We start from the raw sequence: 13,598 nt of genomic DNA on the forward strand, positions 1-13,598 counted from the left end.
TGGATTCTTACTAAGTTTATTACTTTAATAGTAGAGAAAACTAAACTCAATTGCATTTGAATTTAATCTAAATTTACCCACCAGGTCGACTTCGTTTGGGTGAACCGTGACCTGGGCAGCTTCGAGTGGTTCTTGGAAGTTTTGGCTGCAATGGAGAAGGAACAGAAAATAGAAGGAGCAGCGATGGAGGCATTCCTCAGTCTTCACTTGTATAAGACAGGCCCCATGCCCTTGAGACCTTCCTTACCTTTGGCGTCTTCCATCAGACATGGCAGACCTGACTGGGACAAGGTGAGAGACCTTTGACGTTTAGTACTGTTGTAGACCTAGCCTACTTATTTCTATAAATTTTCCTTTTTGTGGGTAATCATTTTCATTATTATGATATGCTTTACAGAATACCATATGTTATTTTTCATAAACTATTTATATCTAATTATAAATGTAATTGTCAATACCTATAATTCACCCTTATGTATAGGCCTACTGGTAATGGAATATACCACGGGCAGGATATGGTACTCTAAATTCATTAAAGTGAAATAATTAGACCTTCAAATCATAAAATAAGACATTTTACTTGATATAGTGTATTTTACAGTCCATGCAAGAGCTAAAGTATACGTTTATAACTGAAAACATAAGTAATTTTGTCAGATTATGGGGTGCTCTGTAGCGTCCATTTGCCTAGCTTCACCCAGGCTCTACTACATAGGCATTTACCTGCATGTGAATTGTCTTTTATCCTCTAAACTGTCCTGCAGGACTTACAAGGTCTTAGGTATTTAGAGTATCACACAGATTCAGCTGGTTTTATGTCAACCCATTTCTCTGAGTGGGGGATACCTTAACGTGATGAAAGGGTTTGTTTATCACCATGATCAGCAAAGCTGTACTAGGCAGTGCCACCCATACTAGGTTGGTTTTCTGTTATTGATCAAACAAAAGTCTCCTACTATCACCAATCCACTGGACCAGCGTGGTGATGAAAACTGGTCAAACCCCAGACATGTATTAAGACATGTCTGTGGTCTTTGTACTGCATTGGACTAGAATTGGGTGCATTTGTTGTTGCATGTCAGTTTTGGCTCTTGTTTTTTAGATAAGCGTAACCTAAAGTTCACCCGGTGTGGATATTGTTTTTAATCTAGATATTCTCCCTCCCGCAGCTCTTCAGTGGCATCCGTGAGTCGAGAATAGGAAAGGTGTGCGTATTTTACTGCGGTCCTCCTGCGCTGACGGGGATCCTGAGGGAAAAGTGCATCCAGTACAAGTTCGAATTCAAACGAGAAATGTTCTGATGACTTCGTGATGTCTCTGGGAAGTCACAGCATCTACAAAATGCTCCAATGACTTCGTTAAGTTCTCTTGTGACGTCACAGCATCTATTTATAATGCCCAGAAACACCCAGGTGGTGATTCTCAGTTTGTGATATATGTATAAATAGGTGTTTGTGACGAAGCTCTTTATAAATGATGATCATATACAGATTTTTAACGCTGTGTACATTCATGACCCTTCAGTAACTCTTAACTTTAAACCTTGCATGAGACTATTTGTAAATGCTTGTTATTTTATTCTCAAGCGTCGACGGACCACAATCAGATGAAGGAATCCACCAGAATTTGTCAGTTCAGTGAAACTCCTTAGTCAGCGAAATTTGGCAGGGGAGTCAATCGAATTGCCTGAAGTATTTAACACAGAGTATAGAACTGTATACAGGCTATCCTCACGTCGTATGTGATAATACGTTTGTGTGCCAATTACGTAGCTAACAAACAGTAAACAATTAGCCTATGGAAAGTGATATAGTCCCACTATTTTCGTGTCCTTGCTGATTTGAATGTCTTCTTAGACGCCGGAATCACACTAGTTATTTCTTGCTCGAGGTTTTTGCCAACCTCCAGCCGATGATAGCGAGCGAATGTGCTGTAGCGACATACTACGATCTTGCCGTTCAAGGAGCAAATAGGAAAAAGCGTAAAGGAAACCGATCAGCTAACATCATCATGGCGCCCAGAAATTGTCTACAACTACCACAAGATTAACAGAGCAGATTTTTATTATATCTTGAGGCTTGTTAGACCCAAGATTGCCAAGCAAGGGCACGTCCTATCTGCAGCAGCCATCTCGTTTGTTTACATCTGAATTCATGCTCGCGGTTTGTGCTCGCTGCTTCCCGTCCAGTTGGGAAGCCATTATCTCAAGCAACAAGCTCTCGTGTTTTCCATTTTGGGCAGCAACGGCTTGCTGCTGGCTAAAAAAAGCCTAGTGTGATTCCAGCTTAAACGGAACTGTGAAGAAATGAAATAATAAACCTGTGATTTATGGTATTCTAGTGATACCACTGCAAGGATATATATATATGATGCCCAATCTGTGATTGTTTATTTCTCATCAATGTTCTTCTGAAGTTTCGTGTTCAAGGGATAGAAGAAGAGTTCTCTACATCACCCCTTGAATGAAAATATAGTGCTTTTCTAAGTCATCCCTGAAATTGTGTAAAAATTTTGTAAATCATTACTATTGTATAGTTGTGTAGTCCTATTACTGTTAGGCCTACAGATTTCCAATCACTAAGATATTAGATATTTTACATGTGCAGGCCTACGTTTTGTCATTATACAGTATACTGTATGTATATAAGGATTTTGTGATAGTTGTATATGGTTGTATGTCTGAATATCGTGAGTTTTATCACCTCTGCTTTTGTATATAGCTTTTTTTTATTATTATTTCTTGAATTTTCCTCCAAAGGAACAGCAAACAAGTACCGGTGAATTTGTAGTTACATTTTAATTGTAAATCTTCAGACTATTTGCATTCTTTAATTAATTATTCAAATTTAAATTAATTTTTCACAATTATTTTCTTCTGTTTATTTATTTAATCTTGATCTTTGAACCAACTTTGTTATTATTATTATCATTATTATTATTATTACTTGCTTAAGCTACAACCCTAGTTGGAAAAGCAGGATGCTATAAGCCCAGGACTTCAACAGGGATAACAGCCCAGTGAGGAAAGGAAACAAGAAAAGATTAAACATTTTAAGAACAGTAACCTTGAAATCAATATCTCCTATATAATCTATAAAAACTTTAACAGAACAAGAGGAAGAGAATTTAGATAGAATAGTGTGCCTGAGTGTACCCTCAAGCAAGAGAACTCTAACCCAAGACAGTGGAAGACCATGGTGATTTAAGACTACCTGAGCGAAAAAAAAAATGGCTCTTGGTAGGCAAATCTCTCTCTCTCTCTCTCTCTCTCTCTCTCTCTCTCTCTCTCTCTCTCTCTCTCTCTCTCTCTCTTTAAGTATGAGGAAAAATCATGAAAGCTCTCTATGTATATCTAACGATTCAATTTTTTTTTAATATAGTTCCTACATAACATACTCACTTCTTATAGAATATATTCTGAATAATATAGTCTCAAATGCAAATCGATTGTTGATATAGTGAGATAGACTTGGTACTGACAGCATTATTATTATTATTATTATTATTATTATTATTATTATTATTATTATTATTATTATTATTATTATTATTATTATTATTGCTGCTTTGATAAGGCTCGCCAAAAAATTATTTGATTCGGATGAAGAAAATGGTATAATTGAGACCTAGGCCTATACAAGATATCGATAATGTCATAATTTAATAAGAAATAAATGTTAAATAAAAAAAACACTTGCTGGAAATAACAGGAAAAATAAATAACAAAGAACTTTCCAATTGTTGAACACAAGAATCAATTTTCAAATTGAAAGAGGAATGGGCATTGTTCATTATTCTTTTGTATATAATTAATTCTTGTGTTCACAATGCATTGTGTCTCGGGGAGTCTTGATGGCTTAGACAAGTTTTAAATACGTTTAGAAAAATATTCGCATCAATAGGAAACCTTCTGTACATGTATTGGTCACATTTTTTTTAAAACAAAGTATTTTTCTTTACATGGAACGGTGCCTCGTAGCTGGGACTTTGTTTCTACCCCAGAGAAAATGGGATGATGGTTATTTATTCTAGATCTTCTTAGCCTGCTTTAGTTGTTTCTGTGTTGTATCGAGTATTGTATGTTATTTATGTATGCACATTTACACCAAGATAATGTGATATTTATTATTAAACTATTTGCTGTATGAGGTCATGTGTTATTATCCTGAACATAGTGTGAATGAATTTTTCTTTGTTGATATTCTGAGAAACATTACTAATATTATCAGAAGTAGAAATTTAATACTTACATAAATCAATATAACAGCTGCAACTGAGTGCTTCACCCACAAGCATCTTGCCTGAGGCTAACTCAAAGGATCTTTGCTCTGCCGTGCCTTGCCTTACTCACAAATTAATGATATCCCATTGCTATTCTGCTCTGGCACGCAGTACGTGAATCTGCTGCGCACGCGAGCCACGTGGGTCACTAATAAAGTATCATACCTATATGTAGTTGGTTTTAATGCTATTATTGTTATGTTTAAATAAATCAGCTGTGAGAGGATCGCGACCAATCACGATGCTTGTCGGCAGAGCATGTTAAAGATTCGAGACTGCACCCAGTCGCTTCCCAGTATAACCCACAGGTACAGACTCTGTGGGTTTTAATATTATACCTATAATATAAGTGTGTCTGGCTTCGTGTATAATTGCGATCTAAAGGTTCGAAGGCTAGTCATGAGGATCATAGGCAAGGGACAGAGCAATATTATACAGATTGAAGCTTTTTGCATATGATCGGTGCCTGAATATCCTTTCCACTCAATTTGGAACAGGCAGAACAAGACAATGGATGCTGGTTACTCAACAGGTAGACCTATAGGCTATAACAAGGTTAGTGAAATTGTGGACATTTTGGTATTATTGAATAAATAGGTATTGATAACAGTATCAATTCATCGTTTATAACGTCCAGGGGGCTAAAATTTCAGCCAGATCTTTGCTCAGACAGCCTCTATAACGTTTACAACGCTTCCAGAAGGCTAAAATTACTGCCAGATCTTGTAAACTAAAAACCTACCATAATTGATCATAATCATATTTGAGTCCTAGATATTTGGACAACTGTTTCTCAAGGTTAATTGGTAGGTTGTCATGCCAAGCTAATAAAATGGGAGTACAGAATAGCATTGACAATCGATAGGGGTTGATTAGATTTTTAGCAGTCTATGGTGAGCTAGTTATTTTGGCTGAAACAAGCAGGTATATCAGCAGAAATCGAAAAGTTGTTAGACGAAGCAAAGAAACTAGGTATTGAATCTGAATTAAAGGAGTGCATCACAACAGTGTTCATTGTTGAGAGATCAGGGAGGATGTGGCATGTTGACAACAGGGGGTTTGAATATAGGTATAATAAGACCCCAATCATAGTTCCTGATGGTTTTTTAAATGCCTAGTACTTGAGATATGGCTTGTGCTTAATGCCAACGGAAATAAAGCCACAGGAAAAGCCAAGATGGAGTCGAGATACTTGTAAGTTGCAGATTTGAAACCCCAACAAACACGTGGGTCCATAATTCAGTGCTGATATCCAGATTGAAGCATATAGCAGTACACAGACTTCTTAAGCAGTACCATCTGAAAACTATTGACAAAGAGGTGAGGGGAGGCCTACATCTGACCAACTATACTCCCCTAGGAAACTTCTGCGTAGGAACTACAGCAGGTAGCCTTGTCATATCTAATCTTATCGTAGGTATCCCCTGGTATCCAGTTTAGCTGGTAGGAGCAATAGCTGCAAACATGGCAAGGGAATTTCAGGTCCTTATTAAAACTGACTTAGGACAGAAATTTTATAAGTGTGTTGATGGTAGTGGTCAGAAGGAGGCACCCCTTGGAATGATACTAAATGTGTAGGTTTTGGTATGTTTTTGATAAAAAGGGGTACATAATGTAATGCTTTATAAGTTTAATTATGATTCTTAACAACCCTACCCCACAATGCCATAGGCCGAGATCAAAACAACCTATGTGATCTAGGCTGCAGTCTCCTTTGAATCATACATTAATTGCCCAGCAGATAAAAAAATCAAAACATTTGTTGAAAAGAAAGCCATAGAGGCAAGGTGTAACAGCAGAAATGACCAGAAAATATCAAACTGCACTTATTGATCTGGAATGATGAAGAGGCACTTGTTATCTATTAATTGGCAAATGTGTACTCAAACCTTAGTCCTTTTGAGGCTAAGCCCAGCTAATTTGATAATGAGTCAATCAAACGTCAAAGAACAGATATTATTATTATTATTACTTGCTAAGCTATAACCCTAGTTGGAAAAGCAGGATGCTATAAGCCCAGGGGCTCCAATAGGGAAAATAGCCCAGTGAGGAGAGGAAAAAAAGATAATGAAATATTCTAAGAAGAGTAACAACATTAAAATAAATATCTCCTATATAAACTATAAAAACTTTAACCAAACAAGAGAAAGAGAAATAAGATAGAATAGTGTGCCCAAGTGTGCCATCAAGCAAGAGAACTCTAACCCAAGGAAGTGGAAGACCATGGTACAGAGGCTATGGCACTAACCAAGGCTAGAGAACAATGGTTTGATTTTGGAGTGTCCTTCTCCTAGAAGAGCTGCTTACCATAGCTAAAGAGTCTCTTCTACCCTTACCAAGAGGAAAGTAGCCACTGAACAATTAAAATCCAGTAGCTAACCCCTTAAGAGAAGAAGAATTGTTTGGTAATTTCAGTGTTATCAAGTGTATGAGGAAAGAGGAGAATCTGTAAAGAATATGTCAAACTATTCCGTGTATGTGTAGGCAAAGGGAAAATGAACCGTAACCAGAGAGAAGGGTCCAATGTAGTAGTGGCTGGCCAGTCAAAGGACTCCAGAACTCTCTAGCGGTAGTATCTCAAGATGAAGGGTGGAGAGATTGAAATAGTTACTATCAATATCCTTGAGGATGGAATATCTATATATGCAAATTATATGGGTCACATCATGGGGAAGAGGCATCGCCTAATAACACGCAAATAAAGCTTCACTCTACGTACACGCAAATGGCACGTCTCTCCCAAGATGCATTGCGCAAATCGCACGGACAAAAATCGTGCAAATGTCAACGACATTTGAAAGACTGGAGATATTAAGACTTTCAAGAGAAAACTGAAGAGTTTCTTGTTCTCAAACTACTTCAATGGTGTGAATTTGACAATAAACGAGCAATATTCAGTGTGAAATGTTGAATGCTTTCGAACGAACAGGATAAAATGACTGTGGAGGTTCTGTAGAGAGCAGGGTTCCCCTGCTGTATAGGACTAGAAAAGCAGCCCTTAAATTAAGTAAAGTAAAGTGGCTTAAGGGTGAGGTAGGGAAGTTAAAATGCTAAAAAGCAAGCTCTATAGAATAATATAAAAAGCTCCACTATATACACCAGTCATTGTATTAAGAGGAGAAGTTGAGTCCTCCTGTTACTACCCTTGGAGTTCTCTTGATTGAGGGTACACTCGGGCACACTGTTCTTAAAATATTTCATTTGTCCTTGTTTCCTTTCCTCACGGGGCTATTTTCTCCGTTGGGGCCCCTGCGGTTATTGCATCCTGCTTTTCCAACTAGGGTTATAGCTTAACCAGTAATAATAATAATAATAATAATAATATCCTTCAAGAGCTGAACTTAAATATCCAGGATCTCTTTAACTTAAAATATCTAGATAAAGTAATAAAATTATTAGATAAAAAATATGGAAAGATGATACTCAAAATTCCACGTGGAAATGAAGAAGAAATATTTTATAGAAATGGATAAGATTCAGCACAAATTTTGAAGCACGTACTAGCATTAATTCTGCATTGGAGTACACATTTTTAAAACACAGATAGGTAATGTAAAATACATCAAGAGGAAGAAGAAACTCTGATATATATTTTTATTAGACAGCAAAAAAAAATCCTGCTACTGTTTGAGATAAACAATAAGCAATATAAATAGCACATTTAGATAAATAAATATGATTTAAAGATTGTGGAAAGCTAGAAGAAAAATGATGAATCTAAATCAGCGTTAGAAATTGTTAAACTTCAACGACGAAAAGCCATACAAGGTTAGCGTTACAAAGGCTGTAACCCGAACTAAGTACTAGGACTATCTTCAACCATTCCATGAAAGATCTAGAAAACCTCCAATACAAGATAATAAGAAATATATATGAACTACCTGCGAGTACTCCATATTGGGGCATACTTGCAGAAACAGGAATATGGCCGGTGTCCTGCAGAATAGAATATAAGAAATTAATGCTCTTCCATAACATCATAAACTCCGAGGAAAAAAGATTAGTAAGAGAGATAATTGAGGATCAGTTGAAGAACCCGTATGGGAAGTGCTGGAGCAAGAGCGTAGAAGAAATCTGCAGTAAATATGGGATGGAAGTGGAAGAAATAAGAAGTTGGGGGAAAAGGACCCTGAAAAAAGAAATCAAGAAAAGAATTATAGAAAAAATAGAAGAAACTATAGAGGAAAAAAAGAAAATAATGAAAAAATTAAGATTTATTAAAGGAAATGGCCCTCTGCCTTATATCAGAGAAATGTATCTGGATAAGGCATCCCTTGTGATGAAAGCAAGATTAAATATGCTCAACTTAAAAGCAAATTTCAGGGGAAAATATGATGACAATTTGTGTGATTTATGCAAAGAGGAAGAAGACACCACCGAACATTTATTTTTATGCCCAAAGTTAGAACAGCTAAAGAATGTAGAAATAAGTTTAGGTTTGCTGAAAAATCCTAGCAGGGATCTGACTGCATTTATAGATAGGGCAATGAATATAAAAGAAGAGTTTAAGAAGCCCAAACTGATTACCACAACAGGTTGCCAAAACTGATGATAGCAAGGTGTTATCCTATCCAATTTCAAAGTAGAAGGGAATAAAAGTAAAGATTGTGAACCTCATTATGATATTAATTTATTTAAGGCACAGATGATATAAACTTCATAACAATAATAAGAATAAGCTTAGAAGCTTTGCACCTATCTATAAACTTACTTTGCGGAGTGAGCAATAAGGAACCAGGAACCAGGACCATACATCTATTCAAATTAATCTTCTCATTCATAGAACAGCTGTATATAACTCTCTCTCTCTCTCTCTCTCTCTCTCTCTCTCTCTCTCTCTCTCTCTCTCTCTCTCTCTCAATGAAAATGTAGTTTGATAATGAATAACCTGCCACCTCGCTGGATCAGTTTCAATAATGTTAGGTAGATCAATTGAGAAATTCAAACAACTCAGAGTTTTGTTAAAATAGTTTGAAATTTGAATGAATAAGTTATTTAAGTGAATATGTGTAAGTTAAAACATACACTATTGTCTTTGACGTTGTTACTGTTTTTAGAATGATTTATTGTTAATTTGTTCTCTTCATTTATTTATTTCCTTATTTCCTTTCCTCACTGGGCTATTTTTCCCTGTTGGAGCCCCTGGGCTTATAGCATCTTGATTTTCCAACTAGGGTTGTAGCTTGGATAGTAATAATAATAATAATAATAATAATAATAATAATAAATAAACAACGAATAACTACATTCTACGGTCTGCTAAACGTTAGTACCACGAGAAGCCTTACTTACGATGCTCAATAGTAAAGCACAATTTTTCCAAATGATTTAGTCTAGATTTGATATTCTATCTAATTTTGAGTATTTTAAAAAGATATTTTTATTCTAAGAAAGCTGAGGTATCCATAGAATCGTGTCTATTTGCAGTAAAATTGGTAGAATCTGTAACCTGACCAGAAAAGTGAAAAATCTATTTTTATAATTGAAACCATATACGTTACACAGATAAAATGTATTTTTATGTGATTTTCAACCCCGTGATACGCTAAAATCCCAGAGACACTTTAGATGTGTAAGCTAAAACAAAGAACTTAACATGTAGGCACGGCAGCGACTAGGCCGCACATGTAGGCCTTTTGAAATAAACATTCTAGGGATGTTTCAAGATTATTTTTCTTTTAACAAGAAAATCGTTAATATCTGTCTTTGATAACGATAACAGCTTACTTTATAATAAATCTTTATTAACTTTCCTTCAAGATATCAGTTTCATTCACAGCGTTACGCAAAGAGATAATTTAGTAAACCAAGGTTTGAAAACCTTGAATGAAACATCGTGGGCTCAAGGCTTTGTCCGCCATTGTGTCTTGTCGAAGTCCGCATACATTAATTCTCCTTTCCATTTAAATGTATAGTCTCGTTCATTCAGTATACATAATATTTACAATTTACATATCATTTATTCATAGGTTTATTAATTGGGCCCATCACTTATCAATAAAAAGGGCTAAAAAGCCTAACTAATAGAGAAAGATATATCAGGAAGTCGTAATCAACACGAACGAACATTCGAATGTCTGTAATTACCGGTGAATACAAGAACGCCATTTCAAAGTCTATCTATATTTTTCAGACTTTATAACCTTTTCTTAAGGATAGTGACTAATGACTAATATAACTTCTCAAGAGGCTTTGTTCTTAGAAGCAGGTGACTGATGTGAGACTATGAGTCACTGAACGGTGGGTCGCCGACTCAAATAACCGGCAAATCGACTGAGTCAGTTCAAAAGTTGCCTGTGATCATAATTTAAAAATCACGTTTCATCGGCAAATATATATTTAGTACAGCGTTTGAGTACCTCTCACCTACTTGAAAACGCTGATATATAATGTATATGTCAGATTTGATTCTTGAAAATAGCTTGGCAAAATTGAAGGCTTACAAAATCAAGTTCCGTGTTCTGTGAAATCATGCCAGATTAATCCAAGGCCGACAGCCAGGGCTGTATTGGGCTTGGCTTTATCTACGACAAAACTTCCCATCTCTCTCTCTCTCTCTCTCTCTCTCTCTCTCTCTCTCTCTCTCTCTCTCTCTCTCTCTCTCTCTCTCTCTCATTAATCTTTTTTATATTTTCTCCTTCAGTAGTAATTATATTTGATATTTCATAATTCCTGTCTGATTCCTTTATAACTTCCATAATATTTTCGATTATGAGAATAATTAATGCAATCTGCTAATGCTGGGTAGCAAATTCCAAAGATAAAACGAATATATGGGAGGCCATGGTAGAAATCGTAGTATATGTATAATGAAACCCTTCTCTCATTCATATGGGAAGCCCATGGTACGAATTGTACCATTTACGAGGAGCCTATGGTATATGTCTACAACGTAAGCCTCTCTAAAAAAGCTTTGCACATTTATAAAGAATATTTCCTTACCCAATTTTATTCATACAAGGGAATTAAAAGTTAAAAGTACAATAGTTCTGGCGTACCCATTTCCTTTGAAATAACGGCTTTGTTTGATTGCTATTTCTATATCACTGCAAGTACATAACATATCTTCCTCATTTAGGTATAATTAACATATATTACGGAAAATCATATGTTTTATTAATTATTTTCAATATTTAATGGCTTTAATACAATTTTAATTATCATGCGGTGGAACTAGTTTTCCCTAACACAGCGCCGTGTTACTTCTCTATGTTTCCTTGTAGGCTTGGTTCCTTCTTTTAGATGGCGTATCTTTATATTATACTTATTATCAGCCTAAATGTGTAACTAATTGTGACAATTGATATTTTGGACTAGTTAAAGTTAAAATAAGAACATTAAAATGTTTAATCAATCGATTATAGCGAGAAAACAACCGTCTATGAATGGTATATGTTAAGGGTTGTTATGGTACATCTGGCAACCGGTTGGCTTGGGAACGCCAAAGATGCTGTACCATAGAGATGTAACAAAGAGAGTAGATACAATTAGTCCCTTTAAACAGTAACTTATTATTTTACATTAGTCCATAGTATTCTCAATATTTAAATGTTTGGGAGAACTTGTAGCATATTTAAATGCAGATTTTATACTTTATACAACTTCAAACTAACATTTAATCTATGTAAGGTACTGCTAATGTCACCAAATCTTAGTGTTTATATATATATATATATATATATATATATATATATATATATATATATATATATATATATATATATATATATATATATATATATATATATATATATAATATATATATATATATATATATATATATATATATATATATATATATATATATATATATATATATATATATATATATATATATATATATATATATATATATATATTATGGGAATAACACTAAAAGACAAAAAGAAAAAGAACAACATAGACATGAGAGCAAACTAAAATAGAGGATATTCTAACATGTAAGAAAAATAAATGGACATATAATGAGAATGGCAGATAATAGATGGATATTTAGAATAACAGAATGGGTTCCTAGAGATTGCAAAAGAAGCAGGGATAGGAGGAGAAGACGGTGGATTGACGAGCTAAGACAATTTGCTGGTATAGAAAGGTTATAAACATTCACGTGTGGAAGGATTATTATTATTATTATTAACTAAGCTACAACACTAGTTGGAAAAGCAGGATGCTATAAGTCTTAGGGCTCCAACAGGAAAAAATAGCCCAGTGAGGAAAGAAAATAAGGGAATAAATAAACAATATAAGAAGTATGAGCAATTAAAATAGAATATTTTAAAAACATTAACAAAATTTAAACAGATATTTCATATATAAACTATTAAAAGACTTGTGTTAGTCTGTTCAACATAAAAACATTTTCTGCAGGTTTGAACTTTTGAAGTTCAATCGATTCCACAACATGGTCACACCTGGAATAAAACTTTCAGAGTACTGTGTAATAATGACAGTAAAGAAATGGTAATGTTATTAATTGTTCTGTCTTTTATTTGTTCTTTAGCTGACTGAAGCATTATTATTACTTGCCAAGCTACAAGCCTAGTTGGAAAAGCAGGATGCTATAAGCCCGAGGGCTCCAACAGGGAAAATAGCCCAGTGAGGTAAGGAAATAAGACAAGTAATTAACAATTAAGATGAAATATTCTAAGAACAGTAACAACATTAAAATAAATCTTTTATATATAAATTATAAAAACTAAAAAATAAGAGGAAGAGAAAAAAGATAGAATAGTCCTACTTAATATAAATCATTAAGTAGAATATGATTTTAAATATATCTGTCATTATTATTCGTTTAAATGTAAAATAAAAATAATTTGAAGTTTATATATTAGATATTTCCACATTTAGAATACTTCATAATGATTTTTTTCTTCAGTAACTAAAAAGATTTTCAAATAATGCAACTTTTCTTTATTATATGCATATACCGTGCAGTTCTATTCTGTTTTTAGGCTAATAATCTTATACTTATGTGTACAGTATATATATATATATATATATATATATATATATATATATATATATATATATATATATATATATATATATATATATATATATATATATATATATATATATATAATACACACACACACACACACACACACATATATATATATATATATATATATATATATATATATATATATATATATATATATATATATATATATATATATTGTATGCATACTCTTCAACGACCTTCCACTTGATGTCAAGAACATAAAAAATGTGGCAGCTTTCAAGAAAAACCTGAAGACTCATCTTTTTAATAAGTGTTATGGTAGTGACCTGAAAACTATTAAGCCTGAATA

The 13,598-nt window shown here is 34.1% G+C and overlaps 1 protein-coding gene across 1 annotated transcript in view; it reads left to right on the forward strand.

Moving 5' to 3' along the window:
* The window catches only part of LOC137637161 (NADPH oxidase 5-like), a 35,024-nt gene extending 30,900 nt beyond the window's left edge, over positions 1-4,124 (forward strand). Inside the window, exons 9-10 of the mRNA XM_068369431.1 lie at positions 85-291; positions 1,170-4,124. Coding sequence (XP_068225532.1) covers positions 85-291; positions 1,170-1,301 — 339 coding nt within the window. The 3' untranslated portion in view covers positions 1,302-4,124. The remainder of the gene's footprint in view (positions 1-84; positions 292-1,169) is intronic.
* The last annotated feature ends 9,474 nt before the right edge of the window (positions 4,125-13,598 follow it).

The sequence above is a fragment of the Palaemon carinicauda genome, unplaced genomic scaffold, assembly GCF_036898095.1.
Source record: "Palaemon carinicauda isolate YSFRI2023 unplaced genomic scaffold, ASM3689809v2 scaffold562, whole genome shotgun sequence".
NCBI lineage: Eukaryota > Metazoa > Arthropoda > Malacostraca > Decapoda > Palaemonidae > Palaemon > Palaemon carinicauda.